Source organism: Hypoxylon trugodes (genome assembly GCF_022578975.1).
Source record: "Hypoxylon trugodes strain CBS 135444 unplaced genomic scaffold F4822scaffold_5, whole genome shotgun sequence".
NCBI lineage: Eukaryota > Fungi > Ascomycota > Sordariomycetes > Xylariales > Hypoxylaceae > Hypoxylon > Hypoxylon trugodes.
The window spans coordinates 2,270,272-2,286,075 of NW_026250020.1; the positions used below are offsets into that span (position 1 = coordinate 2,270,272).

Here is a 15,804-nt window from a genome sequence, read left to right on the forward strand (position 1 = left end):
ATCTAACAGCTGCATCATGCTGAAACAGGACATTGCATTGGCTTTAAATCGAAGATAGCCATTCAGGAAAGAATGTTGCGTTTGGTTTAGCAGTAGCGGGATCATATAATGATCATGCCAGTGGCTTACATAACGTGTTACCCACGTACCTAGGTACTTACCCATTTACTTACAACGCCTAAACATTTGTGCAACACTCCTTTCTCAATAATTCGTCGCTGGCACATCTCAATTTGGACTTTTCTTCCTTTTGGCGTTGTACTGCACGAAGAGAACCAGTTATGCTATGTTATGCTCGATGGCAGAGAATTCATGCCCTCGATAATATGCCGATTTTATCCTATGCATAACTTTCTTAACTTTCTCCGGAGATCCAATACATCTGGGAATAACCCAAGATACCTATACAATACATGACAAACAAATTTCTACACTTTTTTTCCCCAAGCACATATGTACCCATGTAGGTAACACAACTAGGTAACCTTTACTACTAGCAGATATTGCCGGCTTCCCTTGTCCTACACAAGCTCTCCAACAAAAGCCGCTTCAGTCTCATTCAACAAATGGATATCCAACTTTGCAAACGCGGCCCGGTACTAAGCAAACGGTTAGCCTCAAAACAATAATCGGATAGATCATAGGGTCATTTCTTACCGAAAACACAAAGTTCAATATCAGAGCAAGCATAAGAGCGGCACTGACAACCAACGGCCCAATCATGTTGTCAAAGTCTTTACCGCTGCGCTCCATAATCATATTGCGGCGCTTCTGCAGCATGAAGTATCCCCAACCACCTGCCATAATAGCAATCACGATATAAGCGATGCCCATGCATTCAGCGAGGAAGTTTTCTCCCGCTGCCGTGTACAAGCTGATAGCTAAACTGCCTAGGAGGATACAGATGTGCTGCCATTTAAGGAATGTTCGCTCGTTGGCAAGCCAAACTTTTGGCTCTACTTGTAACGGACCGGCATTCTTAAGCCAAACCTCCGGCTTTGTGACACCTTCGGGAAGTTGCGCCCGTTGACGCTTAGCTCGAGAGTACCGTGATAAGGAGAAACCAGGGAAGATGGAAGAAAGAGTTCCATATCCCTTTTGCCGCGTACCGTCTGTGTCGCCAGTCTCGGTATCATGATCACCACGGCCATTCACGGCGGTTGGAGGTACAGACGCCCTCGATTCTCTGGCAGCTCGCTCCGAGAGATAAGACTTCCCAACTGGCGAACTTGTCGCTGGTTTATATGAGCCGATCTTAGCGCCACCTAGGAAACTGCCTACAGCCATTGCATCTTCTGCCTGCTGAGCCTTGCGCTGTTCTTCCTCATCGTGAGCTGTCTGGGGATCCTTTCGGATATCCGTTTCGAGATCGCTGAGCCACAGCGGTAGGTGATTGACGTAGTCATCAAAAAGAGATGCGACACCGTGCACAAACTTCGAGAATCTAGGGGCTGCATGGACAAGGTGGGAAGCCATCAACTCTTCTATCCACCTCGGCTGCTTGCGACCATCTTCCTCCTTCAGCTTAATCTCAAGAAGCGCAAATGGAAATCTAGAGACCTCGCTCTGGTTTATGTTCTTGAATGGATACAACATGTTGCCATTGTCGATATCCCGGCGATGCCATTCCTGAGGATCGCGACACGGTCGGTCACGATCCAAGGTATCTTCGCGGATAAAAGCAACATCAGTGTCGATTGAGATTCGAACACGGTCATCCGAAGGTTTTTGGAACGCCGTACGAGTGTAATTGGCTCGCAGGACGGGTTCCAACTTGCTTCTTATAATGAACTCTTGGATCTCGTCAACCGTAGTCTTGAATTCCTCAATAGCCTCCGCAGTCTGACCCTGGCGTTCCATTTTCTGTATCGTCTTTTCCATTTTGTAGTCCCCATCAATGAATTGTTTGACATATTTATTCTTAATGTTAAACTTCCTCTCTTCACTAAGGCCATTCTCGTGCACGATCTTTTGCTCGAGGACAATGTCCGGCTGCGCATCGAGTTGTCCATACCAGCGTAGCCTGACGGACGAGGCGTCAACTTGACGATCCACCTTTCTTCCATATAGGTCGAATTTGGAATTGTCAAAGTAGAGCGACGTAATCTTGGGGTCTTCGTTGCCGTCAGGCTCTTGGCCAGCTTGTTGGGTGTAGACGAGGGCAGGTAGGTGTCGTAAAATAGCAGTCTTAACTTCGAGAAGGTTGTCTGTGTGTATCCAGACTATAACAATCCATATTAGCCCAAATTCAATTTAAAGTTGAGACGAATCCAACAACTTACATTTATGAGCGGTATAACGTTCCCCATTGTGCACCTCCTGTTGATTATCCAAATCCAATTCCAGCGGATGCTGTTGCTCGCCATCATCCAAGTTCTGGTTAATAGCATAATACATCAACGACAACTTCGTCAGCAACGGCGAATACGCCTGTTCGGAATTGAACCCGCGCTCAGACAAGCTAACCCGCATCATAGGCCGGACCTTATACCGATCACCACGCTTGCGGTCGTGTTTCTTAGCAATCTTCAAGAAACCGGTATAATTGGCACTACTATACTTCTTGAGTTCCTTGACCTCGTTCGTGATAGAATCAAGCTCGCTCTTCAGCTCCTTCAACCGGGCCGTAGTGATATCGCTCTTCGGCTTATCGTCCGACGGCGCCATGTCCTTGAGTTTCTCGAAGGCGACCTCGGCGCGTTCTTTTAGACCACTGACGATCTTCTCTTGAAACTGCGCGACCTTCTCGAGTTGTACGTTGAAGACCTCGTCACAGAACCGGTTCTCGTCGTCCTCAGTCCATGGCACGTCTTCGTCTTCCCGCCTGTCTTCTCGCAGCATGGTTTTCAGCTTTGAGTAGTCGATGTATTGGTCCTTCCATGGCGGGTAGATAGACTCGCGAAGAGTTTTGCCGAAGCGCATCTTGAATTATGTTTGTAGCTCGTGGCTTCGAGAAGAGTCGGGTTAGGGAATTAGTTGTTTAGAGGCAGGATTTTCGATTGGGGCTCGTATCAGGAGGTCGGGGTTTACAAATGCAATATGGATATAAGGGCTAAGGCAAAGACTAAATCAATTGGATAGAAACACAATAAATGCAGAAAAATAATTATAAGAGGAAAAAAGACACGATCAAGTGTCAAACCGATCGTTTTGTATAGCTGGGAAGATGGTATCAAGAAATTGGAGCTAAGAGAAGTGACATCTACATAGCACAAGCATAGCATAGCATGGTATAATTTTACACAGTATAAACAGCGATCTGCGACGTCTAATTGGAGCTCTTTCGTCACTGTTACCGAGCGGGGCTGGGCTACTTAGGTACTTAAATACTTAGCTCGTTCAGGGTTCCAGGGTTCCTTCGGAGAGCTCCATCTTCTAAACCTTTTTACCTGCCATCTAGCCGTCGACTAAGCTCTAATATTGTTAGCTTGAAGGTTCTGGACTACGCTATCTACGGCATAGGTATAGTATAAAAATATCGATCAGAAAGCCATTCGCCAATAAGATCGCGTGCCCGCGCAACGTGCTGTCGCATAGTCCTGAATAGAAAACATCAAGATCCAAAACCGGGCCTAATAACCACGCTAGAAAGAGGGACAAGAAAAATACTCTAAGAAAACCTGAGGAGGAAAAAACCTCTATGATGATAGTTTATGGCTAAAAGCTAGTTACGGCCTGCCCGCTAGGATAGAGTGGAATATCAGACGAGAAAGCTATCTCATATGTAATAGAAGCTGTGGATAACCTATCGTATACTGGCTTAACATATGTGATATTTGGAGCACGTGCCCCTCGAAGTTGTTCTCGCCAGCGAGCAATTAAAGGATAACAATAAATTATTGTAAGTAAAATTATGACATATGAAATGAAAAAAGAGGGGAGAAACTGTTGGCACAGAAAGAAACGAGCATATACGTAATGGTTCCCAGTGTAAGTGCCTCGATTGGCGAAAATCAATGATATTACTTCAAGTAGGGAAGGAAAATCATGTAAACTACAAATAATATAAATTCATCGAAGCAGAATATCATCGTATATACAGTACTCCTGGTAATCATCGCATCCCATGCACATATCGTAATCGTATAGTGTTAACAACTCTATGCTGCATCAGCAAGCAGCATTCAAAGAGCCACCCCAGAGCCAGGCATTCTTTTTCCCCTTGAGACCGCCTGCCTGCATAAGGTACATAGACATTCTCGCCTAATTTTCTGCCTCTTCTCCGTCCCCTTTATTCGTGGTATCATAAGAAGAACACTTCGTAAAATATCAATATGTTCACACCCGCCTTGATGATTTTTTGAAAAGCACCGAGCCTGTCCAAAATCTAATGTTTTTGTGACATAGCTATACATATATCTCATAATTCTTTTTGTGTTTATCCCATTTTCGTTGAGGAAAACATCGCATGGTTTTTAATACTTTTTTTTCTTGGTTTGTCAGTTTTTTTTTTCTTATGCGGCGACGCTGAAGATCTCCTGGGCCGTTCGCTTGACGATACCACCAGTGACGGGCAAGCTGGTGTAGTGCTGGAGGTACAAGTCGACCTCACGAGCAGCTTGTCGTCCTTCGTTGATACCCCTGTGCAGTATTGTTAGCTCAATTCCATTTCAAACAATTTTATGCATTAACTTACCAGACAATCAAAGATTGACCGCGGCGGCAGTCACCAGCCGCGAAGATACCCGGGACATTGGTGGCGTAGGAACCGGCAGGGGTCTTGACATTCTTGCGCGCATCCTTCTCGATCTCCTCGCCGAGAACGCGAGCCTCGGGACCCAGGAAACCCATGGAGAGGAGGACGAGGTCAGCAGGGAAGAATTGCTTAGTGTCCTCAAGCTTCTTCATGTCCCAGCCGCCAGTAGCAGACTTAGTCCACTCAACACGAATGGTGTTGATACCCTTGACACGTCCACTGCCATCGTCGACGAATTCCTCAGACATGATGCAGTATTCACGAGGGTCCTTGCCCATGTGCTGAGCCACTTCGGTGTGGCCATAGTCGACACGGTAGATGCGAGGCCACTGAGGCCAAGGGTTGTCACGGCCACGCTGCGGCGGGGGCTGCGGGAGAAGCTCAAAGTTGATAACCGACTTGGCGCCATGACGAACCGAGGTACCAATGCAGTCATTACCAGTGTCACCACCACCAATGACCACGACGTGCTTGTCCTTAGCAGAGAGGTAAGCACCGTCAGCCAGCTCAGAATCAAGCAGAGACTTGGTGTTCTTATGTAGGAATTCCATAGCAAAGTGGATACCCTCAAGGTTGCGTCCCTTGATCGGAAGGTCTCGGGCAACAGTAGCACCGGTAGCGATGACAACAGCATCGTTCTTGGCCTTGAGGTCCATCAAAGTGATATCTTCACCGATGGTAACACCAGTCTTGAATTGAACACCCTCAGCAGCCATGAAGTCCGTTCGGCGCTTGACGACACGCTTATCAAGCTTCATGTTGGGGATACCATACATGAGAAGACCACCAGCTCGGTCAGCACGCTCGTAGACAGTGACAGTGTGTCCAGCACGGTTCAGTTGGTCGGCACAAGCAAGACCAGCAGGACCGGAACCAATGACAGCAATCTTCTTGCCAGTTCGGACCTCAGGAGGTTGCGGGACCATCCAACCCATCTCGAAACCACGGTCAATAATCGCGCACTCGATGGATTTGATACCTACGGGGTCTTCGTTGATACCAAGGACGCAGGCACCTTCGCAAGGAGCAGGGCAAACACGACCAGTGAACTCAGGGAAGTTGTTGGTCATGAGCAGACGGTTGAGAGCATCTTGCCATTGATTCTGGAAGACCAACTCGTTCCACTTGGGAATAATGTTGGAGATCGGGCAACCCGTGTCGGATTGACAGAAGGGAACACCACAGTCCATACATCGGGCGGACTGGTACTTAAGTTCGTCTTCGTTTAGACGTTGAGAAAGCTCAGCCCAATCCTTCGTTCTGGTCTTAACAGTACGATATTTCTCCGATCGTCGCTGGTACTTCATGAAACCCTTAGTCTTGTCAAGGACGAGAGCACGCTTCTTCTCAGCCGCATTATCACCAACTGTCTCTTCGATATCCTGGAGCTTGGCGGCCTTCTCTTCCTTCTTTGCCTGGACACCAGAAACAATAGGTAAGTTGTATTCAGCACGCTTAGCCTCAGCAGCCTTGGCGGCTTCCTCCTCCAAGACTCTCTTGTAGTCTACGGGAAGAACCTTAACGAAACGTGGGAGTGCCCTGTTGAAGTCTACAAGGATACGAGCAGCCAGCTCGGATCCAGTGTAGTGGTGGTGATCCTCGATTAGGCCCCGGAGGAAAGCAATTTCAGTGGGGTCGGTAACCTCAGAGGCTTCAACCATCTCCATGTTCAGCTTGGCAATAAAGTCGTCGTGAATGTCTAGGACGTATGCAATGCCACCCGACATACCAGCAGCAAAGTTACGACCAGTGCTTCCCAAGATGACAACACGACCACCAGTCATGTACTCACAACCGTGGTCACCAACGCCTTCGACAACGGCTGTGGCACCCGAGTTTCTGACGGCGAAACGCTCAGCAGCGACACCACGGAAGAAGCAAGTACCGCTAGTCGCTCCGTATAAGCACACATTACCGATAAGAACGTTCTCCTCAGCCTTGAAAACAGCCGACCGGGGAGGGTAGATGATGAGTCGTCCACCAGAGAGACCCTTACCAACGTAATCGTTGGCATCACCCTCCAATTCCAATGTAACACCAGGAGCAAGGAAGGCACCGAAAGATTGACCGGCGGAGCCTTTGATGTTGACATGGACAGTGTCCATTGGAAGACCAGCTTCTCCATAGCGCTTCGAAATCTGGTAGGAAAGAGATGTACCCATAGCACGATCGGTGTTGACAATATCACACTCGATGCGAGATGGAAGTCCCTTATCAAGAGTCAACTCAGCTTCCGAAATGAGCTTGTTGTCTAGTCGGACATATAGACGGTGGTCCTGCTTTCGAACGTTGAACGTAGCAACACCAGGTCTGAGCTTGTGAGCAGGCGTAAGAATGAGAGAGAGATCGATGTTAGAAGTCTTGTTGGTTCGGAGATCGTCTCGGACCTTTAGGCATTCTACGTGTCCAACCATTTCGTTAATGGTGCGGAAACCAAGCTGAGCCATAATGGCTCGGAGCTCGTTGGCGACATAGTAGAAAAAGTTGATAACGTGCTCAGGGGTGCCAGAAAACTTCTTGCGAAGTTCTGGGTCCTGTGTTGCGATACCCACAGGGCAGGTGTTCAGGTCTATAAAATGTTAGTAACCCAATCATAGCTTCGAGACCATAGAATCCACTTACGGCACTTCCTCATCATAATGCAACCCATGGCAATCAAGGGAGTGGTAGCGAAACCCCATTCCTCGGCACCAAGCAGACAGGCGATTGCAACATCGCGTCCAGTTCGGAGTTGACCATCAGTTTGTACGACAACACGGCCACGGAGATCGTTTAGGACGAGCGTCTGATGGGTTTCAGCAAGACCCAACTCCCAGGGAAGACCGGCGTACTTGATACCAGTCCATCGACTAGCACCAGTACCACCATCGCTAAAGAAATTGTTAGTCAAAAATCAGAAAACCGTTAAGATTTTTAGTACTCACTGTCCAGAAATGAGAATGTGGTCGGCCTTGGCCTTGGCGACACCAGAGGCGACAATACCAACACCAGTCTCAGAAACCAGCTTAACGGAAACGCGAGATCGGGGGCTTGAGCACTTAAGGTCGTAAATGAGCTGCTTCAAATCTTCAATGGAGTAGATATCGTGGTGAGGAGGAGGCGAGATAAGACCGACACCGGGAGTTGAGTGACGGGTTCGGGCAATGGACTTCGAAACCTTGTGACCGGGAAGTTCACCACCTTCACCAGGCTTGGCGCCTTGTGCCATCTTGATTTGTAGCTCATCGGAATCGGCAAGGTAAGCTGAGGTCACACCGAAACGCCCAGAGGCGACCTGCTTGATAGCCGATCTCATTGTGTCACCGTTTGGCATGACTTGTGATCGCTCAGGGTCCTCTCCACCTTCACCAGTGTTCGATTTTCCGCCTAATCGGTTCATCGCGACGGCTAGAGTAGAGTGAGATTCCATGGAGATCGAACCATAAGACATGGCACCTGTGCAGAATCTCGTAACAATTGAAGTCCAAGGCTCTACCTGTTCAATTGGAATGGGATTGCTCTCCTCAAATTTAAAATCAAGCATGCCACGTAGCGTGCAAGCCTTGATTTGTTCATACTCCGAGCGGGAGTATGCCTCATACGACTTGTCATTTTTAGTGCGGACAGCATCTTGGATATTTGCAATCGAAGTAGGATCGTTTATGTGAGCTTCACCACCATCGCGCCAATGGTATTCACCGGATTCGGGCAGACCAGGGACGCTAACAGTCTGACGCGAAGGGAAACCACGCTCGTGGAAGCGGAATGCATCCTCGGCAATGAGCTCGAAAGTGAGACCCTTGATACGCGAAGCAGTTCCCCTGAAGCATCGCTCAACAACCTCGTCATCGACACCAAGTGCCTCGAAAATCTGAGCACCCTTATAACTGGCCAGGGTTGAAATACCCATCTTGCTCATGACCTTGAGAATACCACCATCGCAAGAGTGCTTGTAGTTTGCGATGAGAGTATCATCGGAGAGCTTCTTCCTGATCAAGCCTTCGCGGTTGAGCTTCAGAATACACTCCATAGCAAGGTATGGGTTGACGGCATCTGCACCATAACCGAGCAAGACACACATATGGTGGACTTCACGTGCCTCGGCTGTCTCGAGAACAATGGCGGCCATAGATCGCCACTTGTTGCTGACAAGATGGTGGTGGACCATACCGGAAGCTAGGAGAGATGATACAGCAACGCGGTCGGCGGATGTTTTTCGGTCGGAGAGTACGATAATTCTGTCTCGAGCCTCAATGGCAGCAGTAGCTTCATCGCAGATGAAGTCGAGGTGCTTCATGTAACCAGCAACACCGTCTGACTTAGGGAACGTAAGGTCAATTGTCTTCACCGTCCAGTCAGGGTACAACTTGGACATGTTGGTCAAGGAGTTGAATTCGGGGATAGAGAGGATGGGGCTTGGCAGTAATAATCGAGCACATTGAGAGGGGTCCATCTCAAGCAAGTTACCCTGCGGTCCCACGTAGCATTCTAACGACATGACAATAGACTCTCTGATCGGGTCGATAGGAGGGTTTGTGACCTGAGCGAAAAGTTGTCGGAAGTACTCGTAAAGCAAGCGAGGAGCCTGAGAAAGACAAGCTAACGGTGCATCGTTACCCATGGATCCCAATGCTTCCTTTTCGTCTGACGCCATCGGCGCAAGGAGTAAGCTAACTTGTTCATAGGTATATCCGAATGCAAGTAGCATAGGGTCCTCTTGGAGGCGTGTGGCATTGAGCTTCGCTGCAACGTCAATTGCTTGCTCTCCCGATACACGGCTTAGAACCTTGGGCAGGCTAATAAGCTCCTGGTCGATCCAAGATCGGAAGTCATTGCGGTTAGACACAGCTGACTTAAGCTCCGAGTCGTCGATCAAACGACCAGCTTGAGTGTCGACTAGCAGCATACGACCTGGCTGTAATCGTCCCTTTTGGATAACTCGCTCGGGGTCAACGTGAATAGTACCGACTTCGGAAGCGCAGATTATACGGTCGTCGTCCATTATGTAGTATCGGCAGGGACGGAGACCATTTCGGTCTAAGTTGGCACCGCAGAATCGTCCATCAGCGAATGTGAAGAGAGCAGGGCCATCCCAAGGCTCCATTTGGCATGCGGCCCATTCGTAAAATGCAGCTTTCTTGGGGTCCATGGCGGTGTTACCTTGCCAGGCCTCAGGGACCATTAACATAACTGCTTCGGGTAGCGAGAGGACGCCATTGATGGTGAGCAATTCTAATACGTTATCAAAAGCAGCCGAGTCAGAGCCGCCAGCCTCAACAATCGGGTATAAATGCTCAAGCTCATCACCGAATATATCAGATTGCATTACACCTTCCCGGGCACGCATCCAGTTCTTGTTACCGCGAAGGGTGTTGATCTCACCTGAAGTAATGTTAGACGTACAAGGCTATTGGAGTTCTAGATCTACACATACCATTGTGAGCTGCCCATCGCAGTGGTTGAGCACGATCCCAGGAAGGGAAGGTGTTTGTGGAAAAACGAGAGTGTACGAGGGCAAAATGAGCCTCGTAATCGGCATTTACCAGATCATGGTAATACTGATAAACTTGGATGGGGGCAAGTTGTCCCTTGTAGACAATGTTCTTGTTTGACAAGGAGCACAAGTAAAACCAATTATGAAGGCCGATGGAGTGGGTAGCACGCTTTCGAAGGACATACAATTGTCGTTCGAACAGCCGTTCATCGAATTTCTCTGGGTCCGTCATTTCAGGAGCATTTCCAGAGCCATACGCAGATGCAAGAACAACAAAGGGCTGGAGAATAAATGGCTCTCGCGAGGACGCAGCAGGACCAAGGAGAGAAGAGTCTACAGGAGGTGATCGCCAACCTAGAACTCTTAACCCGAGCGATTCGGCAATATCTTCCAATTGCCTCTTCGACTCCTGCAACGTCTCCTCATCTGGTTTAAAGAAAAGATTTCCCACGGCATATTGTCCCAGAGGAGGCAGTTTAATGCCTTCCTCCTTCTCAAAATTCTTGATAAAGAACCTATGAGGAATCGAAGTCATGACACCAGCACCATCACCGTCTCGAGCATCAGAACCAACCGCACCACGATGGGTCATGTTGCACAGGAGATTGCGGGCTGCAAAATGTTAGTATATTGACATGGGCATATAATATGGTGATGTTTATTAATAACTCACCATCGCTGACGATTTTATGGCTTGCCTTGCCCTTGATGTGGCTACGTAAATGGTTAGTGAAATTGTTGCTTTAGACGGGGCACAATTGTGTAACTGTCGTACCAGGCAAAACCGACACCACATGCATCTTTTTCGAAGCTAGGATCGTACAATCCTCTATACGATTTGATTAGTTATATGATCACATCGCCTTTTATTTATTCACTTGACACATACTGCTTCACCGGCAGGGCGCCAGCCCAGGAGTCGTTATTCTCTGTTTGATATTCATAAGGATGGTAGGCCTCGGCCTCGGACTCTAACTGTGTTTGTCTATCGTCGAAGTCGGCAGGAAGGCCCATGTCAGGCAAGAGAACAATAGGGCCAATTGGAGGTGAAAAGTAATAGAGAGAGGGTCGGAGGTATCTAGATGCCTCGAGAGACGCGGCCCCTGTGTGTATACGGCGAATGAGAGCAGCTGACGCTGCTTAAACGTCAGGTCTAGCTAATTCACAATTTTTATGTCAGCGTTTGATAACTTGGCTTTAGATCGGCAGATGCGAAAGAACGATGATAACGTGAAAGATAATGCAGAGAACAAGGTTGGTCCAATGGCGATCCGGATAACATTCGATATTGGGTGATCCAGAGTGACGGCGTTGGATTGGGAGGATAGAAAAAAGAGTGCGGGGTGATAGGTACGATTGACGACTGATACTTTTTTTTATCCTCTCGCCTTTATCTATCGCTCTTTCTCCATCTTAGGTAGAGTGTGTGGAGTTTGCCATGTGATGCCTGCAGCCGGAGCGTAGAAGACGAAACTCTATCCAGCTCTAGGTCCAGGTTTGTTCAAGCACGACCAAAGTGGGCTCCGCGGGGAAACCACTTGGGAAGGAAAGTGAGGCGGGTTACGAAGTTCTTGTGGCAAGAAGCATCTTGCTCTTTTTCCTCCCCTTCCGCTTTCTAGTACCCAGTAAAAATGCCATTTTTATCCACTTGGCGGGAGAATAAGGAGGAACGCCGGCCGCTATTAGGATAGATGTGCTATTGTGAACACAAGATGGGAAATAAAGGAGAACAAAAGAGCGTTGGACAGCCTTAGCTCTCTTTTTTTGCCCTTCAGTGTGTGTTGTGTTGCTTTACCCATATGCACCACTGGCGTCATTGAGCTTTGAATGGACAAACCACCACGACATACCCATGTAGAGGCCAGCCTGAATCAGGAAATCGGACTGTTGAATCATTGGTTTTCGCACGGTGGTAGCGTGGGGAGCGATACGATAGCAGCCAATTGCGAAGCTTCCAAACGAAACCATGCGGCTATCGATCTTGCGTCTGATAGGTTGGAGATCGTGCATATGATGTCTTTTTTGGTGCCGATACTTTCAGTTATCATCCGTAGGGTAGCAATAAGAGGGACCGGGGTATTTCTGCATTTGGATGGAGACAGAATGCCTCACTCATCATCCAACGCAGCATTACCCTATCCCTCGAACGCCAGTCCTGACAACCGACATAAATCCATAGGTACATCGAATTGTTGATCGCTTTCGCTTTTCCCTATCCCATTCCCGGTTTCTGGGTTTAGGTGCCACCGTCCAGGTTTTCCGCATTCCAGGTCTATTTTCGTTGTTCTTCGTAATTGCGGCCATTGAGGAACCAGGTTGAGGTGTTGCAAGTTGGGGAATTATAATGAATTAATAGAGAAAATTATATAGTTATACTCACAGTTAAAACTTTACGCGACTCCTATTTTTTTTTTCCTTTTCTCTGTCTCTCTTTTCGCTATCTCTCTTGGCGGGGTGGCTCTCGAGAGGAGATAACTAGGTTCAAAGTCTCTTGGGACAAAAAGCTGGGTATTTCGCTAAATGGTCTGGCAAGAGAAAGAAAAAAAGAGAAGAGAGGGCAATTCGAAGAAAAAGGTGTGGCAGGAAGTCTGGCTTTTATGGATGTGACAGCAACAGGAGAGGAGTAGGAGGAGCCAAGCCGGGTTAGAAATCGATCAAGGGCTTTCTACACAATTTCCAAGTCCAGTGTCGAGAAAAAAAAATATTTATTCATATAGGTCAGTAACAAATTTGGTGTAGAAACCCGACATGGGGAAACAAGAGATCGGCCTCCTCCACTGCGCTTCTTAGCCCCAGCGTTCAATAATAAGAGTAGAGTCTAAGTGGGGGAGGGGAAGGAGATGGCCGAAGGACGGACGACAAGTCTTTCAGACCCCGGCGTACTGTTTGCGTCTATTGGTTTAGACTGAGCGGCTAGTTCGATTCGGTGACGTTACCGGAGTCGAAGTTGCCTCTACCTCATACGCAGAGTCATTGAAGATTAACAAATGAACTATTCTGATTGGTTAAACTAAGCAGGGTCCATGGCAGTTGCTTGGTGTAAACTATAACTAGCCCATTTCTTCTACTACACATCTGTATGTACTCCTTTTTTTTGTACTACTGGTACGCAAAACAGAAGGACTCGGCCACAACCTAAACTTTGCCTCCATAGTGCCGCTGTCAGGCGAGGGAGGGCAGACAAAAAAATATTCGCGCAAATTCGGAATTTGTCACATATGCACCTACATGACATACAAATTTATACGCACTCCTCATTCATCCAATAAGCATCAATTTCATTTCTGTGTGATCCAAACAAACGTTATGAGAGGTAAGTTGGATGAAATGACTACGTAGGTGTATGATATGGTGCAAGGTAGTTTTTGATGGGTGAGATGGAATTCCAAAAGATTTGGGGGGTTGTGAAAAATACGAGGCTGTTTGCTGCATTCGCTACATAGTAGTGTGTGCATAGAGAGGTATGTAGTATGTAGTGTATTATGAAATGTGCATGGGCTACTACTGCTATTGTTACCACTGCTACGTATACTAGAAATGCAACATACCATTGAATCCATAGAGTCCATTGAGTCGCGAGACGGTAGCTTTTCTTGAAATTCTATTAGCGACTAGAGATTGTAACTACTATATAAAATCATACCCCCTTACTGCCCTTAAAATTAGTCGGTCTGTCTGTCTGCTTGGCCGTCCTTCTAGATGTCTGGTTAAGAGAATAATTAATTTGTTAGCATCGTTTGTGGCATCCGAAGTAAAACGACCCTTATTACACAGGAGACATATATGTCGTAATGGTGCATTTCAGGGCTACATAATCGCCTTCGAGAGCGCATTTGACTTGTAACCCAAGACGCCGGTTCATTGGTAGTCGGTTCTCCGAGGATCGAGTCTTACAGGCATGAGTCTATTCGCTTGAGATGCGACTTGGTCACATTTGATTGACCTTCGCAAATTAATAATAATAATAATAATAACGACTCTTGGATGATTTCCTTGCCGTTCATCGGAGGTCATCCTGTTTCTTTGCTTTTTCCTTTAAAAAGCTACGTAGCCGCAAATGAAGTTTTGAGTAACAAAAACGTCGCTCAGCGCTGGATGGACATGAACATGGGCCTGAGCATGGACGTATGAACTAAAGTCCATTCCAGAACCGTACCCTGAGCGCACCCCACACAGACATGCATATCCCGATGGCAGGGATATATCCAGGAAGAGACCATTTCCATGTACGGGGACTGGCGGGTAAGACGTAGAGCTGGCCTAAAGCGTCGAATGAGGCACTACGAATTTAAAGAAAGTCCATCTCAGCACCCAATCAACGCGAAACCTTTATGATTCTTGGATTATGAAAAAAGCTCGCTTCCGTGGTCCGATGTCGCGTCACCCGCTACTGCGGAACACTAGTAATGCATTATACTGTATATAGGCAGGTATTGTAGTAGTAATGCAGCTTCACAATGTAGCGGGTGACAGGGTCCGGGCGAGGACGAATCCGCTTACGAGAGCCTCCATTTGGGCGGTGCTGCGTGGCAGCGTGGGGTCTCTCACCATTATGGACAGACAAATCTGTTTTGAGAACCATAGTAAGGAGACACGGGGAATCATACAATAACCAAGATGCCTCATTCCTCGGGTGTCTCACATATGTGCGTACGCTCCTCGATCAATGTGGAAATGCCAATATATCCCGCAAACAACTAAGTCGTATTTGGTGTCGAGCCGACGCAGCAATTCGTCTGTACTATGTAAGAGTCCATCTATTAAGAATAAAATCCGTGCAGAAAAAAATACTTATAGTTGTCCTTGCAAGTAATGAATAGGCTGGTGCTAACTTCAAGAAGAAATATCTTCAACCGTGTGTAGCCTTATGGATTAAGCTTATCTCCGAAGGAATTCGAGAGGAGATTTTGAACTATAAAATGGTTCTATAGATGGTTGTATCGTAGGCTGTGCTCCAATTCCTACATACTGTACAACTTTGTTCGGGTAGAAATAATAAAAGTGCCCAGCCAATAAGAAGCAGCTCTAGACTTGTTGGGTCTATGTAGGAAGCAGCTCTCTAAACCGAATTCCTAACTTTACTCGGCGTAATTTCTGCAGGTTGAACCTGCATTGGATTTTAGGTAGATGTATCATGTATGTAGAACGGGGCGGCAAAGTTACATACATAAAATACACTTAGCATGTGCATACCTAGGTACAGTAGATACAGGGATAGTACGTGTGGTTAAGGATGCGACTGGGGTATTACGACCTGGGGGCTACATAGTAAAGTTTCTTGGCCGCGTGACCTCCCGTGTTATTGTACTCAATACCCTTTGTTCCCTTTATAAATCCGTAAGTAAAAGAATCGACAGCAGTAAATAGCCAGAATCCACCAATCAGAGTCTTGGTTATAGGTGATGGAGTGTTATCTCGCGCTAGCAATTCCCTGCGAGCCGCTAGCAAGGCCGGAGACCCGGACTCAATCTAGATCTCGGCGAATATGTGATAGAACCATTACCTCGTCCCGAGTACGGGTGTCACGCATTACGGAGGGCTATATTCTTTCGTGAAACTTCCAGTTTACACCCGTTCGCATACTTACACGGCGTTTGTATTCGGACGTGAGTTGGTAGACATCTAGTCACCGATA

The 15,804-nt window shown here is 47.4% G+C and overlaps 2 protein-coding genes across 2 annotated transcripts; both read right to left on the reverse strand.

Annotated features, from left to right (window-relative positions):
* Positions 1-39: 39 nt before the first annotated feature.
* Positions 40-3,278, reverse strand: F4822DRAFT_404127 (SPX-domain-containing protein). The gene is made up of 3 exons (XM_051458170.1): positions 2,283-3,278; positions 658-2,222; positions 40-599 (listed from the first exon to the last, which is right to left on the reverse strand). The coding sequence occupies exons 1-3, from the start codon at positions 2,920-2,922 to the stop codon at positions 522-524; spliced, it is 2,283 nt and encodes a 760-aa protein (XP_051314617.1). The 5' UTR covers positions 2,923-3,278; the 3' UTR covers positions 40-521.
* Positions 3,279-3,924: 646 nt separating this feature from the next.
* Positions 3,925-11,571, reverse strand: F4822DRAFT_259998 (glutamate synthase). Its single transcript, XM_051454558.1, has 8 exons — positions 11,059-11,571; positions 10,945-10,998; positions 10,843-10,883; positions 10,110-10,781; positions 7,621-10,057; positions 7,319-7,566; positions 4,637-7,265; positions 3,925-4,581 (listed from the first exon to the last, which is right to left on the reverse strand). The coding sequence occupies exons 1-8, from the start codon at positions 11,181-11,183 to the stop codon at positions 4,455-4,457; spliced, it is 6,333 nt and encodes a 2,110-aa protein (XP_051314618.1). The 5' UTR covers positions 11,184-11,571; the 3' UTR covers positions 3,925-4,454.
* Positions 11,572-15,804: the final 4,233 nt, after the last annotated feature.